The sequence below is a fragment of the Molothrus aeneus genome, chromosome 9 (genome assembly GCF_037042795.1).
Source record: "Molothrus aeneus isolate 106 chromosome 9, BPBGC_Maene_1.0, whole genome shotgun sequence".
Lineage (NCBI taxonomy): Eukaryota > Metazoa > Chordata > Aves > Passeriformes > Icteridae > Molothrus > Molothrus aeneus.
The window spans coordinates 5,666,507-5,687,992 of NC_089654.1; the positions used below are offsets into that span (position 1 = coordinate 5,666,507).

At 41.6% G+C, this 21,486-nt stretch overlaps 1 protein-coding gene across 2 annotated transcripts in view; it reads left to right on the forward strand.

Annotated features, from left to right (window-relative positions):
• Positions 1–21,486, forward strand: part of LRP8 (LDL receptor related protein 8) — a 170,856-nt gene that overhangs the window by 105,051 nt on the left and 44,319 nt on the right. For both annotated transcript variants that reach the window (XM_066555469.1, XM_066555470.1), the window contains exon 3: positions 493–615. In XM_066555469.1, the coding sequence (XP_066411566.1) occupies positions 493–615 (123 nt within the window). The remainder of the gene's footprint in view (positions 1–492; positions 616–21,486) is intronic.

Sequence of the window (21,486 nt, forward strand, 5' to 3'; positions counted from 1 at the left end):
AATGAAATGAATGTTAGTGTTTGAAGGAGTGCTTTATGATCATCTGCTGTGGTGACAGATGTACTAACAAGCCATGAATAGATGGCATAGATAGAAACATTATTATTTAGATTATAGTACTGGAAAGGTGATACTTGTTTGTCTTGCCCGTCTGTAAATCATGCAGCATGCTTTCTGTTCCATGAAGGCAGAAGCTTTTTATAGTAAAAGCCCTAGAAAATTTTCTTGAAAAGGAACATCCCTGTTTTTTGAATGGCTGGAAAAAGACACGGAAGGGTGATTCCTCATCAAATAATGGAGGAGTAAGAGTTCTAGTGAGAAGAAACACCCATCTATGAGATATGTGGGACTCTGTCATGAAGAAGCAATGTTGAATGTGAAATCAATCCTCTTAGCACAGGGCAATCCATATTGTCCTTGGCGGGGTTGGGTGCAGTGGAGATCTTCTGCACTGTTTGTATTCATGCCAAATTCTTTCTCCTTTTCTTGCAGCAAAGAAAACTTGTGCTGAGTCAGATTTCACATGTGACAATGGGCACTGCATCCCAGCCAGGTGGAAATGTGATGGGGAGGAAGAGTGTCCCGACGGGTCGGATGAATCAGAAGCAGCATGCAGTGAGTAGCTCAAAGTGGTGTTTCCAGACATGTTCTGCCATCAAAGCACACAGAAACTGAAGCTGTTATTCCCAGCACATGCAGGATGATCTGTCAGTTTATGCTTGTGCTAGAACAGAATTTACAGACACAAAAGATTCAGGTCATTCAAATCACACAGTTTACAAACTTTCAAATGTATCTGTTTTCCAGACTGTGATACAGGCAGCGCTGTCTAGTCTGGATTTCTGTCTGCAAGGGAATTGTAAACATCTTGAGCTGCTTGTCAGGCTCATCAGCAGCAGCAGTGGAGAAGTGTCACACTCACCTGGGATCAGGCTTTTTGGAAACTCACATTTGGTGTTTTGCATGGTAACATATTGGGATTTATCATCACTGCAGACAGCACTTCTGTTATTTCAGAGGAGTTTTGCAATGTAACTGCATTGCTTAATCTTCATTTTTTATTTTTCCTCTGAGAACAAATGAAAAATGCAGCAGATGAAAGATGAGGAATGTGAAATAACTAAAGCTGAGAGTAAGTGTTACTGCAGGTAACACCCTTAAAAAAAACCCAGTAAGTAAAAAGAATATTCTTGATTTTCATGTAGTGCATTTTATAATGGGCCTTTGAGGAGGCCCATTTGTGCTCCATTGTTCTAGAGCTGTGAATAATTGTCTGATGTTGAGTTGAAGGGAATCCCAGGGATATTTTAATGAAAATACTTATATGTAGACTTATATTTGTGTTCTTACTTATATCTGCAGATCTGTTCTTGCCAGAGCAAGAAACTAGTACAGGCCATTCTATTGAATTTCCAGTCATGTACTTCACAAATATTCCCATGAGTCAGAAGCAGTGTTGGAGGAAGTATTTTATCAGATCTTGCCAGAATGGGGTACATAGAGGACTTCAAAATCAACCATACTTTTATTTTTAATCCTAGTACCAGTCCTACTCTCTCCCTAATTAAGGGAGATGAATGCACTTCTCTTGCATAAAATGAATTGAATCATTTTTGCAGCCGCATACAGGCTACAGAAAAAATTACCTCAATAAGTACATTAACATATTTATGTACTGTATTGGTTGGTCTTTCCCCCTGCATCCTCCTTAGTTAAAAGCTGCCTCATTAATGCTACTTCCACTACCTGATTGTCTGGAGGGGGGCTGAATAACTAAGCAGCTTCATTTGCTGCAGTCTCTGCCTGCAAATCTCGTGTCAGAGGCCACAGCACAAGCTGTGGATAGGCCAGGCAGCACTGAGATCCCTGATGGTTTCTGTTAATCATCTTCCATCCCTTTTCTACCCATTTCACCTTTCATTTTTATCCCCACTTATTTCATCCTCTGGGGAAATCAGCCTTAAATCTTAAGTATCACAAAAGAAACTTGACCTGAGCCTCTGATTGTTACCATACAGGACTGCTGTCCTCAGAGAAAAGTAATTTGTTCAGATTTTTGTGATTTTTTAAAATATTTTTTCCTCCTACTTGAAACTTCCTAAGACACCAAAGTCTGTGTTTCTCTGGTGGTTCTTCAGTTCAGAAAAATAGATAGCCCATGAAACATCTTCCTGCAACACAGGAGGAAGTTTGTTCTTGTTCTCTTAAAGGAACTATTGAAGAATGTTGGGTTTTCCTTGTCATTTGGCCCATTACTGTAAAAGGCTTGACTCTTCATCTTTGTAAATGTTATTTAAGATGAGGCTGTAATGACATAAAATGTAGTGACAGGCAGAATGTATAGATGGACATTCCTGTATGATACTTCTCTCCAGTCCCATTTTCTTTCTCCCTGATGAAATCAAGGCTGGACTTTCTTCCTGTGTCAAGAGGTGACTGCAGGGCCTGTGATTGTCTCATTTTCCTGCTTAGAAATGCAGCACAGCCCTGTGGAGGGGCCTGCCCTGCAGAACTTCCCTAGGGAAGGGGCAGGTTGGGAAAGAAGAGATTTCTCACCTCTGTTGAGATCAAACTGCTTTATAAAATCAATGGCTCTCAGACAGGCCCATAATTGCCAGCACCTCTGCCAGGATCTGGGGTTATTCCTCAGTTCATGCAGCACTGGGACATTGTCCACACTCCAGTCAATCCAGAGAGTTTAAGAGCATTAATAATGCTGACTGTTGCATTTTAGGAGTACTTCCAGCTTAGAATGTGGTGAAAACAAGGCTGTTCCTCTCAGCATCTAACCACCTGCTTAAATGGCTTTTTATTTTCTGAATAAAAAAAAACCCCACACTTTTGTGGTGTGTTTTTAAATACAGTTTGTGCTCTCTTACTGGTAGTTAGAGATGTTGTGTCTTATGCTTGGTCGAAGGTAACAGTTTCTGGGGTTTGGTTTGGTTTTTTTGGGGCTTTTTTTGGGATTTTTTTTTTTACAGAACCAAAGTTGTACTTTGTTTTTTCTGTTTCCCCAATCACTGAAGTTCTCAGCTTTGTACCTAACAATATCCTCTCTAGGGACATTAGCCATTCCCAGGTGTTCAGAACAGCATGACCTGTGTCCTGTTGGATAGGTGAGATGGCATCACAGCTGGCCTGATTTCTGCTGGACCTGTGATGTCTGCACTTTTTCTGCTATTTATGCAATTATTATTTTTTAACTGTGTTCTTCAAGCACTGAATGTGTCTGGGAGTGGTGGCTGTAAGGGTATCTCATGAGTCCCCCTGAATCCTCAGCTGATGAAATCTCTAGGACCTCTCCCTGTTGTGAGTTCTGATTCCAGTTGAAGGTTGGTTAGTTTCTAGCATGGACTGATTTCAGAGGAGATGGTTACCCAGGCTATTGTTTTGAAATGGCTCATTGTAAATAAGAAGCTGCTTATATTTCTTCATTTTTCTGCAAGACAGGTCTCTGGCAGAAGATTTTTGGTAGCTCACATGTACTCTACATTAGAGAGCCCACCATATGCAGAGCCCTGGCCCTGTTTTTCATTACTGCCACTAAAAGCAGCCCAGCATGGCTTGGTGATACCCTGGGGCTGTGGTGCAGCCACTGCTGATATTCACAGGCTCTGCTTATGAGTATGGAAAGATTCCTCACCTTTTCCTTACCCAGCTTCTTGGAGCTCAGAGAGGGGGAAGGGAAGTAATTTTTCTGACCGAGCTAACAGAGACCTTCAGCAAAATGAATGTTATCCACCTAATGATGATCCAGCACAGGTACTGAATCATTCTGGTTTTTATATAAAAGCAGGAAATTTTAAATTTCCCTCTGAAGAATTTAGGTTATTTAATCAGTGACTTAGGCAAAAGAAAATTAAAATCTCAAGAGAAAAATAAAAACAAATGCTAACAATCAGTAACAGTGATGGGAACACAAAGGGATAGAGCAAGTGAAAATCTAAGCTGGCAAACTCTTGCCTTAGGACATTGTATATATAATGAGATCAAGGAATGCAGAGAGCATAAACTCACCACTTATTTCTTTTTCAGATATGTGACATTCTCCTGTTTAAGAGCAGAAATTATTGTACAGAAAGGTACAGGGTGTTAGAGTGTAGGATGTTAAGAGGATGAAAAAGAGACTGGGAAACCTAATTCATACAGCATTTAATAGGGGAATGATTTAATAGGGCAGGTTTAATAAGCAGCAGTTCTGGAAATAGATTTTAAAATGGAAGTGGAATATAAAATCAAACCCTGAATGTTGGTTTGAAATACAGCACCAGTTCAGGCACTTCTTCCTTATTTTGAAGTACATGTCATGAGTGCTTCAGGAAGATGTATCCAAACCTGACAGTTATATTTTTAATGGGTATTTTCCATGGTACCAGGCACTCTGTGTGCTGCTGCTGTGTGTGCTGATCTCTCTCAGTGCTGGTCAGCTCTGCCCTCATTTCCTATTAAGTTGCCCAAATGTAAAATGCTGCTGTTGGTAGCATTGATGGTATCGTTCACCCCCAAATGCACAATCCTCTCCCAGCTCTCTGTTCAGCCCAAAGGATATTATGTCTCTATTATTCTTCTTTGATGCAGATCTCCTGCATGACTGAGTGGGTTTGGTGACATTACTGTGCTTTTGTGGAAAAGGACTTAATAAACTGTTCCCTGCCCTTGGAGAATTTTTCCTAGAGAAGTGTGGAGTGTTCCTTTCAGGGCATCACGTACACTGGGCCATTGAATTCAAGTAGCAAAAGAAAAAACTAGGCCAAATCAGCCAGGCACAGCCAGATACCCAGTTTTGGGACCTGGGGCAGTAAAGAAAGCTTTTTTTTTTTTCCTTTTATTTTTTTTAATTTGTTTTTCTTTTTTCCCCAAGGTTAAGAGCAGATCTGTTGGTATAAATGTGATAAGATGCAGGGGCATTGCAAGTGCAGTGGAACATGTAAATTAAGGGCTGTTCTGTTGGAGTAATCTGTTAGAGATCATTTAGGGAATTGAATACGGTGATGTTAATGCCAGATGTACAGGTGTGCATTTTAACAACACTCCAACTGCACCAACTGGCCACAGCCAGCATGAAATACAGCCCTGTCCCCCTGGCACTGTCCCTGCTGGGCCTTTGGGAGCACTGCTGAATTGCAGCAGCTGAGGACCCCATCTGTAAAGCAAATACAGGACAAGGTACTGGATGTGGAAACACTTCTAGAGCCACAGGATCCTCCCAGAGACAAGGCACAAAAGTGGCAGTCTCATTTCCCAGGTGCCCAGACTGCTTTGTAGAGCTAGTGATGAAAGCTTTGATTTGTCAATGTGATCAAATTTATTGAGACAAAGTAAAATGAAAACCGCCATGATCATCTCTCCATGAAGTCATGGAATAATTTGGACCTTTGGGAGTCATCTAGTCCAATTCCTTGCTCAAAGTAGACCCCTGTCCTCATGTCTGACCACCCCTATTAATGGAAAAAAATCCCTTTATCTTGAGAGACTTTCCTTTGCTGCAGCATGTGTCTGTCACCTCCCATCCTGTCACTGTGCACCTCCAAGAACAGTCTGGCTCCATCTTCACTATCCCCTCCCATTCTGGAGTTGAAGGCAGCAATGATATTTTCCTTTAACCTTCTCTTCTGTTGGCCAAATAAGTGCTGGTCCCCCATCCTCTCCTTGTTTGTAATCTCTCATTTCAGATTATTTTGTCAGATTAATTGGCAATGATGCAATTCTGTAATCGAGGATACAGGTTTTGCTTTGTTCATTCACCCCCATCAGAACTTTATCACATCCAAATACAACTTGAACATTAATTCATTTCTCTGGTTTTAAGATGCCACTTAGCTCCCAGGTCTACTTTGCAGATGGTTCCAGACTCCTGAGAGCTCCTTTTCCATGGGAGTGTTTAACAGTGGAGATGGACAAGACCTTTTGAGCTCTGTCAGCAGACATGTACTTCCCTGGCCATGGTGGCTTACATTCCCTTTTATTCTAAATGTAGGTGATTCTTCAAATTCTCACAAAAGGACCTTTACCCTGCTTGAACCCTCCCATCTCTGCCCAGTGCTTCCCAAATGCCTCTGGATCCACAAGCACTGCCCCTGCCTGGGGTGCCTCAGGTGTGTCCTGATGAGCAGCCCTAAGCCGACCTCAATATCCCAGAGGATCCTCAGGGGCCAACACGAGAAGTCTGTGACAGAATAAGGAACCAAATCCAGTTCTTCTGGCATCCTGTTCCTTTTCTTGGAGCGTGAAATTATTCTTTTTACATCAAAGGAAATTCAGCAAACTCAAAGCTGAGCAGTTTATCTCCAGTAGTGGGATAACTTTGTCTGTGGCTTGTGGGCAGTGAATTACATCTCCTTTTTGATGATGATTACATGGCTTTGGTGATCTCAGCATTTTACTTACCTGAAGATGTAAATGAATTTAGGATTTGTAATGATTGTGCTGTAATTCTACCAGTACTGAAAAGTTTTAAGTAATACCTACACAAAGTGTGTTTTTCCTTTATGGGAATGTGTTTAGAGCTTGTCTCAGCAGTGACCTTTGCAGAGGGCTGACCAAGTTCTGTAGGAATACCAACTGAAAAAACCTACTGGGTCTGGTCTAATGTTTGTGATGTTCTGCTCTTAAGCAGTGTTATCTTGTGAGGGAGTCACTTTTTCATGTAGCATTGTCTGCTTGGACATTTGCAGTGTTTCCATCCCCCAGATCAGTTTTGAGCTTTCGCTTGTTGTTGACGGCTACAAAGTTTAAATACCAGCATTTAAACATTCTCCCTATTGGTCTAATGGGTTCATGCAGTTTATAGACAGGAGTGGTCATAAAAGAGTTGGATGCTGCCTTTTTATGGCTACAATTAATCTTGCAGTTATTTCAATAGGAGAGAATAGCAGGGAAATTAAAGTTGAGTGTATGAAGCTCTTGTACATGTAATTATTTAACAGGCTATAAATATTGAACTACTAAAAATGTAAAAGTTTTTCAGAAATATCACATAGCTTTTCATTGCTTGATGCTTTTGTCTTTTCCATTCTCTTGCTGCCTGCTTTCTGAAATTCAGATTACCTGATTTTTATATTTATCCTTTTGTTTGTTTATTGAGGGAAGGATGCAGGAATCACAGTTGTTTAACTGTTATGGCTGATGTGAAAAGGAAATAATTTCTGGGAAAAAGGCAAAACATAATTTGCAAACCGAAATGTTTTAACTGAGTGAAGCAGTATTGCAGTACAAGAACACAGCCCTTTTCACATCAGCCCTTTTTAAAATGGGTGAATGATGGTGTGAGGAAATTATGGTGTGAGGAAAATAAGCGAATATCAAATGACTTTATCTTAATGTTACTGACATTAAAATAGCTTCTGCCTTTTAGTGTCATAATGAACTTTATATTGAGGCTGTGTTTCCTTGTTCTACCACCTTTTCTTTAATGGGTATTTTTCTCCTCTCTCTCCATTCCCTCAGTTGTAGGATCCTGTTTTCATTCCCTCCCACTGAAACCTCTTGCAGTTTTAATAAGGGTCTCATGACACTCCATCCTGCTTCCTTTAGGATTAGGATCACGATTAAGACTGGTTTAATATGCAGTCTCTGCATGCTTTGGTAGGTAATTCCTGTAATTTAAGCCTTGCACTGGAGATTTTTAATGCCTGCAATGCTTTCAGTGAGATTCTGCTGTGGGGTGAGGGTCAGAGCCAGCGCTGCCTGCACGTGTGAGAGTGGTGTGGATCCTCCCTGTGCCTTTGTGGGATGCACTGAGAGCCAGAATCAAGGTTTGGCTTTAGCATTAGCTCCAGCCTCCTTTCTAGGGACACTGTGTTCATGACTATATTTGAAATGACACATTTCAGCTGACCTTTTTTATCTTGTGTTTTAACCTACTACAACATATTGCAAATCCTTTGCATTAAAATGCAGAGAACTGAGTGCTTTGTTAGAGCACACATTAGGCTCATGCCAGTTCTTGCACCCTTTTTCTGGCCTGCACTCATCATCTTCCCCTGTCACTGGAGCTCTCTAAGTTGTATGAAACTGTGATTCTCTGTTTTGGCAGAGGTTACAAACATAACCACACTTCTCTTTTTTTCCTGTACAGGGATTAACATGTGTGACATGTTTGACAATCAATTTCATTTCTAGCCATTGTGTGCGCAATGATACATGTGTGTTGAGAAATGCACACAGACACACAGAGAAAAGAGCAATTGGTCATTCTAGTATTTCACCAGTTATCTCAGCCCCATGTGGAGTGGGACTGAGGAATAGCAATTAACATACTGAATTCCACTGGAATTTGCATTGCTGCTTCACAATTCCTGCCTCTAGACATGTTGCAAGTATCAACCTTGGAGCTAAGTTGTGAGAACCAGCAGGGATGTTTGTAATGAAGTCAAGGTGTAGGTGGTTAGGGAAAGTCTTTTCTTCCCAGCCACGGGTCTACACATCACTGTTCTTGTGCAACAGCCTGAACATTCAATTAAAAATTGCCATCTAAGCTGCCTGTTCCATCCTCTAAAAAAGAAAACAGGTGGGGGTTTCTTTGTATGTATAAAAAAGATGAAATGTTCACTCTGAGATAAGAAACACAATTATTTAATAGCACCAGAGCCTTTTCAGACTTACTTTCTTTCACACATAAAAGGATGAGGACATACTAGAATTTATTAAATCTATGCTTATCTACTGAATCCTTTTTTTTTCCCCTGAGTTCTTCATGTCCTCTTGGTTCCTTTTAGCAGCATTTCACTTGTCAATACCTTTAAAACCTCAGAAGAGTTGTCACTTTAGCATGGAAAAAACAGCATCTCCCCTTGGTAAGAGCCTGGACCTTGGTGCAGCAATATCCTCACTGTGGCCATGCAGGTGCAGTGAGGAATGGTGAGGGATGGTCTCCCTGCAGCTGCTGGAGCTGGGCTGGGACACTGCACTCAGATCTTCCTTTGTGGCATGAAGTTTTGGGAAGTCCTGAATGCTGTTTGTTTTATTCAGTCCTGTTGTATACAGAGAGGAGATACTGTCCTGGAAGATATGAGGTGAAATACCAATGCTGCACCATCCCCAGGCAAGCTTTTAATTTTAATTTTAAAAGTACAGACTTCAGGAAGCAGGGAAAAGTGTTTTACAATGAATTCTGCCAGTGTCCTGGAGACCTGTATAATTTTTCTTTCTATGATTTTATCACTCATCTTGGCAGGTTTCATTATGTTTGCTCATCGAGGGACCTTTTGTGCCTTTATTTTCCCTCGTGACAAAAGGAGCACTTTTGCATCCATAATCTCTTTTACAAATAGGCCTCGTCTCAATGCTGCTCAACTCCTTTATCCTTTGTACAGTTTTGTCCCCCTAGCATTCTGTGGGGCCTTTTCCTCCCTGTTTTGATTGGAGTTGGAATAATCTCAGTGAACAAGAGAGAGAAAGTGAGCCTGGGAGGAAGGAGAGAAGGAGCAGCTGCTGACACCTTGTTGTAATGATATTTCAGTTTTTCAGAGGAGGAACTGAAAAGTTTTTCTGCTTATCAGTTACCTATAAGTGTAACTTCCACTGTTTGGAAGGTACACTTAGAAACAGCATCTTAAGTAAGTCGCTTCAGCTGAAAATGACGGGGAAGAAATCAAGATAAAAAGCTATTGGTAAGATTTTCTAATCTGTTAGATTTCCCAGAGTACACCAAGCTTTTGTATAGTGTATGTAAAATGAAAAACCCACCCTGTAATAGTAGATTTAATTAAATGAATCTGTGAGGAAAAATTAAAGTGGGCTTTGGAAGAGGTAATTCAAATACCTCAACTATTTTATCTCTAGTCAGATACAATGTTTTGGTTTTTACAAAGAAAAGCACGTCCACGCTTCTTCTAGTAGGGCTTTTGATTACTTTAATCAATGGTTTCTTTCCAGCTTGCACAATATGTTTACTTCTAAGAAACAGCAATGCTGTGGAAGATCACAATAGAACCATCTATGTTTTTTCTCATAATTAAAGTTCTGTTCTGTTTCCATAATTACCTGATGTGAAACCTGGAAAAATGGTTCCTGATTCATTATATTCACTGTTTAGTGAACTAAACAGCTCTTCAGGGATTAAAGAAACATTGTCACCCTTAAAATCACATTTTTAAGCTCCCTTTTGCACATAACTACTCTACTACCAGCCCATTCTAAATTGTTCTTCTGTCCAATAACCAACAAGCACTTAAACTGCCAACTTAAATCACAATTTGTAATTTCAGCACCAAGAGGTGCTTCAGGAAAGGGGTCCTGTAATAGCAGTGCCAGTTTCCTTTGTAATTAAGTAATTGTGTTTGCAGTGTAATTAAGCAATTGAGTTTGCAGCAGGGCATTGCTGAAGCCAGTGGGGTTCTGCCCAGGCTGTGCAGCTGCCTTCTGGCACAGGGCTTATGGCTGTGCTGAGGTTACAGGGGGCTGGCAGAGGGATTTGGTATCAGGACAGACTGGAGAGAAGCAAGAAGAGCAAGGAAACTGAGGAATAGCAGGAGGAGTGGAACAGATTAAAGGTCAGAGGGTCCCTCATCTGACACCAGGTGTGGCTTGAGTGTTACCCTTCATATACAGAGATAATTGTATTAATTATAATTAATTAATTATAGTTACTGCACGTTGGGCAAAAGCAGCCTCTGAAGGTGGGTTTGAAGAAGAGGAACATGCCCAGGAAATGTGGGAGGATGCCCTGTGCAAAGGGCAGGGTGAGCAGCAGTGCAGGTGGGAGGGTGAGGGGAAGGGCTGGGAGAAGCAGGAGTCTGTGCCAGTGGTGGAGCACTCCTGGTTCTGTGCTGTCCCCTGTGCTGAGGCCGTGGTAGGAAATGAAGATTTCGGTGTGTGGTTCTCAGGGGACTTGCAGGACATCTTGCCATAAAGTCCTGGAGCTGCAGGTCTGGCAGTCAAGAGCCAGGTCTGGCTCTGCTGCTGCCTTGTGGTGGGGCCAAGGTGACTGATGTGGTTAAAAGCATCACCATCTGCAAAGGAACTGGTGTCATTTTGTCAAGGCTGCTGCTGTGTCATCAGAACTGGGTGATTGGAGTATGTCTGATTATATTCCATTCCTCTCTGATAGACACCAGCTAATAGTAAAGCTATAAATTGTGATTGGATTTTTCCTTTGGGTTAAAAGCTTTTAACTGTGACTCTTGTTGGTCTAATTTCTTGCCAGGTTTTTTTGTTAACTGAGTAAAAGTTGAGCACGTGGGACATTTTAAGTTGACTGTTGCTCTTCCACAATCCCTTACTGAAATTCTTCATCCACAACTCTTTAGTAAGATACTTTCTTAAGCACTGTTTTCCAAGAAGTGTAGGTAAGGAGTAAAGCCTAGATGTTCACAAGTACACCAGGAAATATCTATAGGATCCAGCCTGAGACTTCTGAAAGAGATTGTCAGTGTTTAAATGCACCCTTTGGGATGCTTCAGTGTAGGCAACAGCTTCTGAGGTGAATGCTCTAAATTAATGGATTCTGGGAAGCAATTCCTTTTGCAGACTCTGCTTCTGTAGTGGTGGTTGGAAAGGGGGCATCTGGCCATGCCTGTGCTTTGCTAACATGTGTACATGCATCAGTAGCTCAGTGAAGGCAGTGAGGTGCACAGGCTCTGACAAAAACTGAGCTTAAGCAACTTCTTCAAAGCCATTCATGGGAATGTTTAAAAAAGAAGTGGGAGTTATGAATCTGTGTAGCCTTTAGGCACAGATCGTCTCTCCCATATGTGCTCTCAGATTTTGCCTTTGCTGTTCTACTGCCTGCTGTAGCTGGATTTTATTGTCCTGAAATTTAAAGGTCACTGTTGTTACTTCCAGCTTCTGTTAGACCGGGAGCATGGATTTTTGGCATGTGGAGAAGTCAGCCCATCATTGCAGAATGACCTTGTCTCAGTCATGCTCCATTGCTTAGTGTGTCTTGAGCTATTCCTTGTTATGTTTTGTGAGCTGGAAATCTTGATTGAGAAGCTTTAAAGAGAAGTTTTTAGGCAGAAGTGTATGTCAGGATTATGGAGAAAATTGAGAATTTTCATTGTTCTTTTTTTTCCTTCCTTTCATTGTTACATGTGTGGGTGTAAACATTATACCTTGTTTTACTTGAAATGCAGAATTGTCCTTTGAAATGGTACTTGGAATGCAAACCAGAAGAAAAAATAGATCTAAACTGCTGGTGGCCTCAGATTGGTGGTGGCCTGAATTGTGAGCACAGTTTGAGTCCTAATGCACAAGATTTCTGTTTATTTAACAGTGGCCTTTGCATTGTGCTTGTACATAACAACTCCCATCCACCCCTCTGAGTTCTGCTTTACAGTTTCTTTCCACAGAGTACTGAGCAAGGAATTTCCATGTGTTTCTGTTTTCTTTATGAGATTAGAGCCCATGATATTCTCAGCATATGGTATGAAATATTTATTATTGTTTTTAAAGGCTGATTTTAGGAGACAGTCTGTGATGTGACTGCATTTAGTAACATAAATGAAAGTCCTTTTCTTTTTGCATATATTTAAGAAGCTATGAGGAGTTAGTCATGGTGAGTTCTAAATACCAAGGAGACGACCACTGTGAAAACATTTCAAAAGGAAGTAGCTTCAAGCTATAGAGTGATGTTTAGAAAAGGCCAATTTAAACTAAATAAAAATGTAATCCCTGTTATACATAACAAATGAAGAAGAAATCTCTACAATTGTGTAAAAGAATTAAAATAAAAACATATCCGGGATTCAAGTTCCTGCAAAAAGTGTATTCAATGACTATGCAAAATCAGGGAGGAACTTCAGAACTGTGGGGTCATTTCTTTACTTTACATAGCCTAACAACAATTTTGCATATTCTCCTCCTTCTCTTGGATTTTTTTCATTCATCTCCTATGGTTTTGGTTTGAAAAAGCAGGTTTTTTTTCCAGAGTGTAAAGCAGCTGCCACTGGAAGCTGTCGTGTAACTTATGTTCCAGAAGGAGTGAATGTGTCCCTATCTGCTCATCAAATATTTTGAGAACAAGGGCTGATGTTTCTGGCTTTCAAGACACATTTTCTCTCCTCCTGAGCCAAATGAAAAATTTCTGGAGCTCAACACATGTGCTGACTTACTCCTCTGTACTGTAATCACTTAAGCACTTTCCCAAACTCCAGAGACCTGGAGAGATCAAAACTGGCTGGATGGAGAGAGTGGAGAGGTTTGAGAGGGGAAGGAGGAGCAGCAGCCTTGAGAGCGATGGTTCAGTGCATGGTTAATGCAGCCAAGTATGACACGAGCCAGTGCACACAGCAGTGCATGCAGAAATCTGTCTTTAAAAGCACAATTACTGCACCTGGAGCTCCAGCACATTGTGTGGAGTGCAGTGGTTGTCAGCTAAAACAAAATAAGAATGGACCTGCACTGCAGAGAGACTGGGCTGACCAAGTCATGTTGCTCTGTTGACTGAAATTCAGCAAGAGGCACCACGTGTCCTCTTCTGTAACAGAATCTGTTTGCTTTTCTCTATAACCTGGGGCATTGAGACTGGGTACGTGCTGGAATCTGGATCCTGGGGTGACTTGTAGGCTGGATTTAATATTTTGTGTGGCCCCACAATGTTACCTGTATTGAAAATGTAATCAAGCAATATATTTGAACATTGTTACCAGCACATTTCTCCAGGCAATAGTCAATCAGGAATCAGTTTCAAACAGGAGGAAAGGAGTATTTTATTTTGATGATTTCACTCTTGTTTTGGATTGTGGTTTTTGTTGGTTTTGATTTTTTAACTTAACAGAATGAAGCACTCTTTAGGTATCCAGACATTTTTCATAGTAGTTGCTTTTTAGGGGTGAAGCAAGAGAATATTTCCTTATCATTCTGAAGGTTATATTGGTTCAGCTCAGCCTTTGTATTAATTCCAGCTGGGGATCATGAGAAATGTGTGTTGCTGCAGGACAGAACTGTAATTGTGACACGGATCAAAAGCTCTGCCAGGCTGTTCTTTCCTCTCCTAAAGCAGATTAGCAGCCTGGCATCTGTTTTCTTTGGGGAAGAAGGCAGGGATGCCCAGAGAGCAGAGGAGCTGCCTCACAGCTGCCCTTTGTGCCTTCAGGGAAGTGCCTGTGCCTGCCACCCTGCCATGTCCCTGATGTGGGCAGGCAGGGCTGGTGGCTTTGGTGGCTTCTGGCTGCTCCTGGCTTTGGGCTGGTGCTTTGGGTCTTGGGGCAAAGCTCTTCAATCTGCCAGAGCCTTTCCCCTTGAGCTCCATGTGCCTTCACTCCTGCAGCTGCCAGCTGGGACAGACCTACATAAAGACAGCTCTGCCTCATTGTCAGAGGAGGCTTTGGAAAGGTTGGGCTCTCTGAGTGCAGTTATTTAAAGTTCTGACATCAGAGTCCCTCAAGTCTTAGGTGGCTGTGTAGGAAATTATAGCTGACCTGCATAGGAAATGAGGTGTACTTTCAACCTGAATGTCATAAAAATTACTTTACCTAGACCAAGTGCAATCTTACCTACTACACAGGTAACAGAACTTGGTCTCAGAGATTATTCTGCTTCTTTTAGTTGTGGTAGGTTGGAAAGAAAGTCTTCCTGCTGAAAGCATTAAAAAATCATGCAGCAACCCTTAAGAACCACGTTACACTGTACTTCTGTGAGCTTTTCTCCTGCTTGCTCTGTGGGTGGGATTCCTGCAAAGTTCAGTCATTGAGTTAGCAAATACTTCAGGAGCATCAGAACTTGTGAATTTGATTTCTCTTCCATCCCTGACTCCTGTTCCTTTATGTCCTGGGCTTGACTGACTCTTTGGTGCATAAGAGAGTAAGAATTCCAATTAAAAGTTTCCCCAGTTTCTTCGTGCATGGATTGTCATCCAGTGCAGGCTGGGCTTTTGATGCAGCCTTTTCTTCTGCCAGAGCATTCTGCCCTGCCACGTATTTTCACTGAAGATATAAATTTTCCCCTCAGGATATCATATATTTTGTTATTTTATTCAATTTGGCCACCATATTTGGGTATGAGGATAGAGAAGCAGATTATTGGGGGGAGGCATTAATTGTATATGGCAACTTTGTTTCTGTAGGAAATTAGTGTAAGAATCCATAATATTGAGAGTTGAAATTATTACAGTCTAGGTGCAAGGGGGAGTTAGGTAATAAATTCATTGAATAAGGAAAGCCAGGACCAAGCAGGAGAATTTTGTGGCCAGGTATATAGGAAGGATTGTAAGGAATTCTTTAGCTGTAAGAAAAACAAATCCATATAGTGTGATACTGATCAATGAGAGTGCAAGTATAGGCTGCAGTGGCAGAAACAGAGTAAATACTGAAAGTATTTCTAATTTCTGTTCAGAAGGAAGAGGAAGAAGTTGCATTTGCACAATTTATGCCATTCCTGCTATCAACAGCAGCTATTAAAGGTTTGGCTTTTAAAGCAGAAGCACTGACAAACTCTCATTGAGGGACACAGTCAGTTTTCTCAGTTTTCTGATCTGTATTTCTTTTTTTTTTTGAGCTTGCATCACTGTTTTTTGTAGATATTGGAACACTGGTGGAAGTTTCAGTAAGTTAGTAAAAGCTGTATTTTTAGGGTGGTTTAAAAGGTTAAACAGAGCAGAGCACAGAACCTGCTGCAGGAGGTCTGCAGCCCAAACCTGGAGTTCCTGACTGCTACAACAATAACAATTCAACTCCAAAGCTGTGTGTGCTTAACTGGCTGTTGTTAGTTTTGGACAAAACCACAGAGAGCCTGATAATGGAACATAATACATCAAGATTAAAAAAAAAAAAAAAAAAAAAAAAAGAAAAAAAATCAGTGTCAACATGTTAGGGAAAACAAGAGTTGTGTCACTTCTCAGTAGTTCTTGATTGAATCATGACCTTGTTAATAAGAGACTGTGAATTTTAATAAGCTTCTGTGTGTATTTTGTGATATGTGATTTGACTTAAACATAAAGGTTAGAAAAATGTAGTTTACAGCATAATTAGAGGTTGTACTAAGCAAGGTGAAGAGCAGCTGGTTGAGAGGTGGTAAAAGACATGGGCAGCTGCTGTAAGGTGGAAAGGTTATTAGACAAGGGGCTGTGAACAACCTTACATGGCTCACATGATTAGAGTTGAAAAATAAACCTTATTAGAAGGGTATTTGGTGTTTGATTTATTGAAGAGAGGGTTGAGGGTTGCCTTTATCAATTTACACCTGTCTCTTTGGTTTCATCACACGGTTGTTTCTTTAGCTTAGCAAGAATCAGCCTGATCCAGGAAACTAGATAAGAGAAACACAGATAAGATACAGCCCTTAACAGTAGTGGCAAATAAAGTGAACTCACTTGTACAGAAATCCTTTCTGGCTGAAGTCTTTAAATCAAAACTGGTACCTGTCTTGAAGATATGCTGTTGTTTAAATGAGGTGTCAGTGGAAAGTCAGCCTTTGCTGTGCAGGCATTTCATGGTCCTGAAACTTTTGAACATGGGAAGTGCTCTCAGCTGCTGCACACAGACAGCAGTGATGCTCACAGTTTATAGGTGAGGGCATTTGGCCCAGCTGCTGCAAGGCACAGCCAGCTCTGACACTGGAAGAAACTCCACCTTGGGATCATGGAATACTCCATCCAAATCACTGGGAAGGAATTTTCAGGGCAAAAATTGTATTGTTCAGTTAAGGGAGCTCCACAGGTGGGGAGAACCACTCTCCTTTCTTCTCCCCAACCATGGGTCATTATTTGAAGGTCACAGAATCACAGATTTGTCAGGGTTGGAGATCATCCAGTCCAGTGCCCCTTCTGAGACAGGGTCACCTGGAGCAGGTGACACAAGAACATGTCCAGGTGGGTTGGGAATGTTTCCAGAAAGGGAAACTCCACAACCTCCCTGGGCAGCTGTTCCAGTGCTCTGCCACCCCCAGCATAAAGAAGTTCTGCAAAATGTCTCCAGAAAAAGTTACAGGTATCAAGAAACTTTTTTTTTTCTCTTCTGTTATCCTTGGAGATGTGTTTTTCTCAACACATGGAAACCAGGAGAAATCTGAGAGGTGCCAGATCACATGGATGGCAAACATAATTGGGGAGATTTTGCACATTGTAGTAGCTCCTCACCTGATTGGTGATTGATGGCAGAGTTTTCATGGAGTTAATGAGCAGAATGTTAACGAGTAGAAGTTACCAATATCCAACTATGCAGACTATATTATATGTAGTATCTATATCTAATCTATCTACTTCTTTTCATCTCTGACGTGCACGGAATATGCCCAGAGATAACGAGACAGTGTGCTTTAGGTGGAGGAAGCTGTTTTGGCATGTTTTGCTGCTGAGCTGTTTGAAGTCGTTTGCAGCCTTTCAGGATTGGGAAGCGACAGTCGCCGTTCCAGCAGCCTCTGTTGTCTGAGCAAGCTCTGGCTCCTTCCCTGCTGATCAAAAGCACTTGGTGAAAGGTGCAGCTTGGATCCTTTAAAGCATCTCATTATGGGTTATATTTAGAAGTGTGAAGAATATATTATTAATTACAAGGATGCTCCAAAGCAAAGAAGCTGTTGTATCCATGCCCTTGATGAACAGAAAAGTTCCTGTGCTGAAGGAAGGTTATGCAATTAACAGTATATTCATTAGGAGTTCATCAGATAGCAAACTATGCTTATCTTCAGAAGGATACTGGAATATCTGACAATTTCCTAGTTACTGCCTAAGTGATAAGGCAAGAGACAGGAACTGCCAGTTCCTGATATATAAATTTTTATAAATTTCCTGATTATATAAATTTTACTGCCAGTAAAATTTATATAATACAGTTTACATATCTGTTATATGGTAGTTTTTTATATATATAATATTTTACATCTCAATTTACTGGCCAAGTTCTGTCTTGCTGCCTTGCTGGAAAGAACTGGAGGTGTAAATTGGCCCCGCATATTTCTTGGTTGCTAAGTGAACACAATTTATGGACACTGTGAGGATCATTACAGGTTTTTTGTTCTCTTTTGTTCCCACAAAACTCCTCTTACCAGGGTAGCTGTCCACTGGGTTTATCCAGGATCATTCTGGATGTTTGCTTTGACCTGCTCAGTGCTCTCAGATCCAGTCTGTGCACTGGGCCTGTGAAACAGAGTCACCTTTGCAGGGACATTTCTCCAATTCAAGGGATTTTTGTCATTATTTGCAGCACTTACAAAATACAATAATTTTTCTGTCTTCAAATTCAGAGTGGCATCTGGTAATTGATTTTTGCTAATTGAGTGATATGGCCAGGTGATTTTTTCTTAAACTGTGCTTTAAAACCTAATTTTGAGTTGAGCATTAATTTGCTCCCATAGAATTTGAGAAGTTAAGTGCCTAAATATGCCAGAATATGTATGAAATAAGCTGCCATCTGGAATTTGTTTCTGGATTTGCTGTAATAGAAATTGAGCACTCTGGGATGCATATTTTGGGGCTTTCTAGAAATTAATATATAGAAAGAAAAATAGATAAATCTGTCCTGGTGCTGTGCTTAGCTGCTTGTATAAGAATTTGACAAGTGACCAAGGTGATAATGTCTGGTAGGCTTGGACTAAGATACTGCCTAAGTGGGGGGAATGGAGTGAGATACTGCCAGTGGAGAGAATGAATTATTTTTAGAAACTAATTTTTTTAACAGTTCAGGGTCACAGTGCCAACAATTTGAAGAGAACCTAGAAAACTCTGTCACTTTTATCTATAAACCAAAGGCAGTCAATAACATTTGATTCAATAAAAAGTAAATTTATCCCTTATCTAAAAAGTATGTGTGCAGAAATTGTTCCAAGATGCTTTCAAAGTGCTGAGTTACAAACCCATACAGGGAGGGATGATTGATTTATTGTGTGCTGCAATCTGGAGTATTTTATCACTGAATCTTTAGTGGAGAAAGTTGATGTTGTTAAAGCTGCAATGTATTTAGACCCAAAGGCTAGGAATAAAGCAGGAAGCATTATTGGATCAGTGCAGATCAGGAGATTGTGGTTATTACCTGTGTTTCTGTGGAGATCAGCTCTTTCCATGGTCTCTGCCAAGCCAGACAGGAGGGATGGGCTTTGGGCTTTGTAGCAGGGGTGGGCTCTGGTGTGTGTCCGTGGGGTGCCCAGATTATGGCAATTGGGTAGTGGGAATTAGGCTGACACCTGAACAGGGGACAAAAGACTGGGTAATAAGTCCCACCTGGGGGAAGGCTGAGGCTGTTCCCCACCTCTGGCACATCACTCCCAAGGGCTCTGTTCAGCAGCTCAGCACATCCCTTTGTCACCCCAGCTCAGCACATCCATTTGTCACCTCAGTGGCTGCGTGAGAAAGTTTCAGTGCTCACAAATCCGTTTGCCCACAAGGCTCTGGAATCCCTGCTCTCGGGCAGAGAACAAGTTTTCCTTTCAGGAGCTGCATGGCTTGGGTTAAGGAGCTGCCTTCCATTCATCCCAGCTTGTGCCACCGTCACCTCCTGCTCTCAGTTCTGCCCTGGCCCTGCCCTTCCTTCCCAGAGCACGGCTGGGTTTGAGCTCTGCTCATTCCCAGCTCCTTGGCTACCACTCGGGGCTGGCTCAGCTCTTACCCCCAGGTCTTGTATTCTCCTGAGGCCTGCCTCAATCAGAACTGCCTTAAAAGCATCACACATCACTAATCAAGGGGGAACACAGTGGATCATGATAGATTTTTATAGGTTGTTTGTAGCCAGACTTAGTTTTTTACAGTAGGCATCCCTGGAAAAAAACAGAGGTAGAGGATCTGTATTGAGAAACAGAGCTCAGCTCTCAACCATGTCAAATACTGGAGTTCCATTTGATTTCTGGGCTATGGGAAAGGCAAAATACTTTTATTTTTTTCTTTTTTTCCCTTTTTTTTTTCTTGTTCTTATTTCTTCTCTGACCTCCCCCAGTACTGTTAATACAGAAGAGAAGGCAAGTGCATTGCAAGTGGCAGTGTGTACATAGATTGACAGGGTAATTATTGATGTAGACAGTGGTGGGATGGGAGGTTTGACAGGACAATGTTGTACATCACTCTCTTTCAAACCAGCTCTAGAAACAATAGAGTGTAAAGATGATGTTATGTTCAGGGTAGAAAAAGAGCAGAGTATTTTTTTTCTGACCTTCTTAAAGTAATGTTGTTGAATTTTTTTTTAAAGCTTTACTTTTGATTGAGCATGAAAAATGCCTCTCACAAAAGGGAATATTTAATAGCTTTTCTATTAGAAAACTATCTCCAAAGAAAATGTTGAGTCCTGGGTTTTGCTGGCAGGCCTGGGTGTTTGCTAACTACCAAAGTCAACTGTCAGTTTATTATGAAACTGCTTGAGATCAGCAGTGCACATTGCTGATTTACTCCTGCCAGGAACAGGTTCTTCTTCAGCTGTTCTGGTTTCTTAGTATGGTGTCTGGGATTTTCCCTGTGGTTTTTATTGGTATCTTCTTGCCTCTGTGCCAAGCTAAGGGCATGACCAACTGATTCTTGAGATGAGGGAAAACCACCAGTGAAGAGAAAATAAAATTTTAAGTAGTACAAAGTTATCTGAAGAAATCTGATGTAGAAACTCAGGTTTTCAGTAGCCAGAATAATGTCTTAGAGATACAGCTCCTCTTGAAGGCAAGTTCTGCTCTGGTTTAGAGGAGGTGCAAAGAGAAGGGCAAGAAGGTCTGGTGGTTTCACAAGCAGGGACCATGTTAGGGTTTTAAACAGCTCTCCATTTCTGGTAAATTATGGATTTTCCTCTTCCATCCAGAAGACATGCAAAGGGCCAAAGTTGGAAGAAATAGAGGGGAAAGTTGGCATATGGCCTCTGACTTGAGTTTATCAAAATGCCCTTTTTGTTCCTCTAAACAAGGAGGGCTGTGCTTCCCTGTCATTAAGCAGGGCTGTCACTACAGGGCTGTATTCATTTTTTCTCTGGATTAATCTGAGTGAACGTTTCTCATGACCATATGGCTGTGGTCTCAGGAAAGATGAGAAACTGGCATTCAGAGGTGGCACGTGGCTCCTGGGCTCTCCCATGCCTGCACACTGTGCAGTAATTGCAATAATGCTTTACTCAGCTGGAGCTGGACTGCACCAGCCTCATCCTGCTGCTCACATTTCTGCCTTGCCCCATGGAGTGGAGCTCAGCCCTGCAGTGGGTCACACACAGCTGTGTCCATGGCTCTTGTGTGTGTTGTGTTGTCCAGAACCTGTGGAAAGTGGTAGCAAGGAGTGGAGTGTGAATGCCAGGGTTATCCTGTGTCTCATTCAAGTTTACGGAAGGATTTGTGCATCCCTGAGCAAAGCAGTGCCTTGAGGCATTGAACATCAGAGCCAGCAGGGCCCTGCTGATGATGCAGAGAGGGCTGGGTGCAGAGCAGGGCCAAGGAGTGGCCTCGAGGGGCTGTGACAATATCTGTGCAACTGTTCCACTTCCCCTGCAAAGGCAGCTTGTGTCTCAAGGTGCTTGGGCATAAAAGCTGCTTTAGGGAAGGAACTTCTGCAATGAATTCTCATGTGTGCAGTGGCAGGTAAGGAAATGTGGTTTGTTCAGGAGCAGAAAGCCCTCACTGTATCATGTGCATCTCTCTCATGCCTAATGACCTGTCATG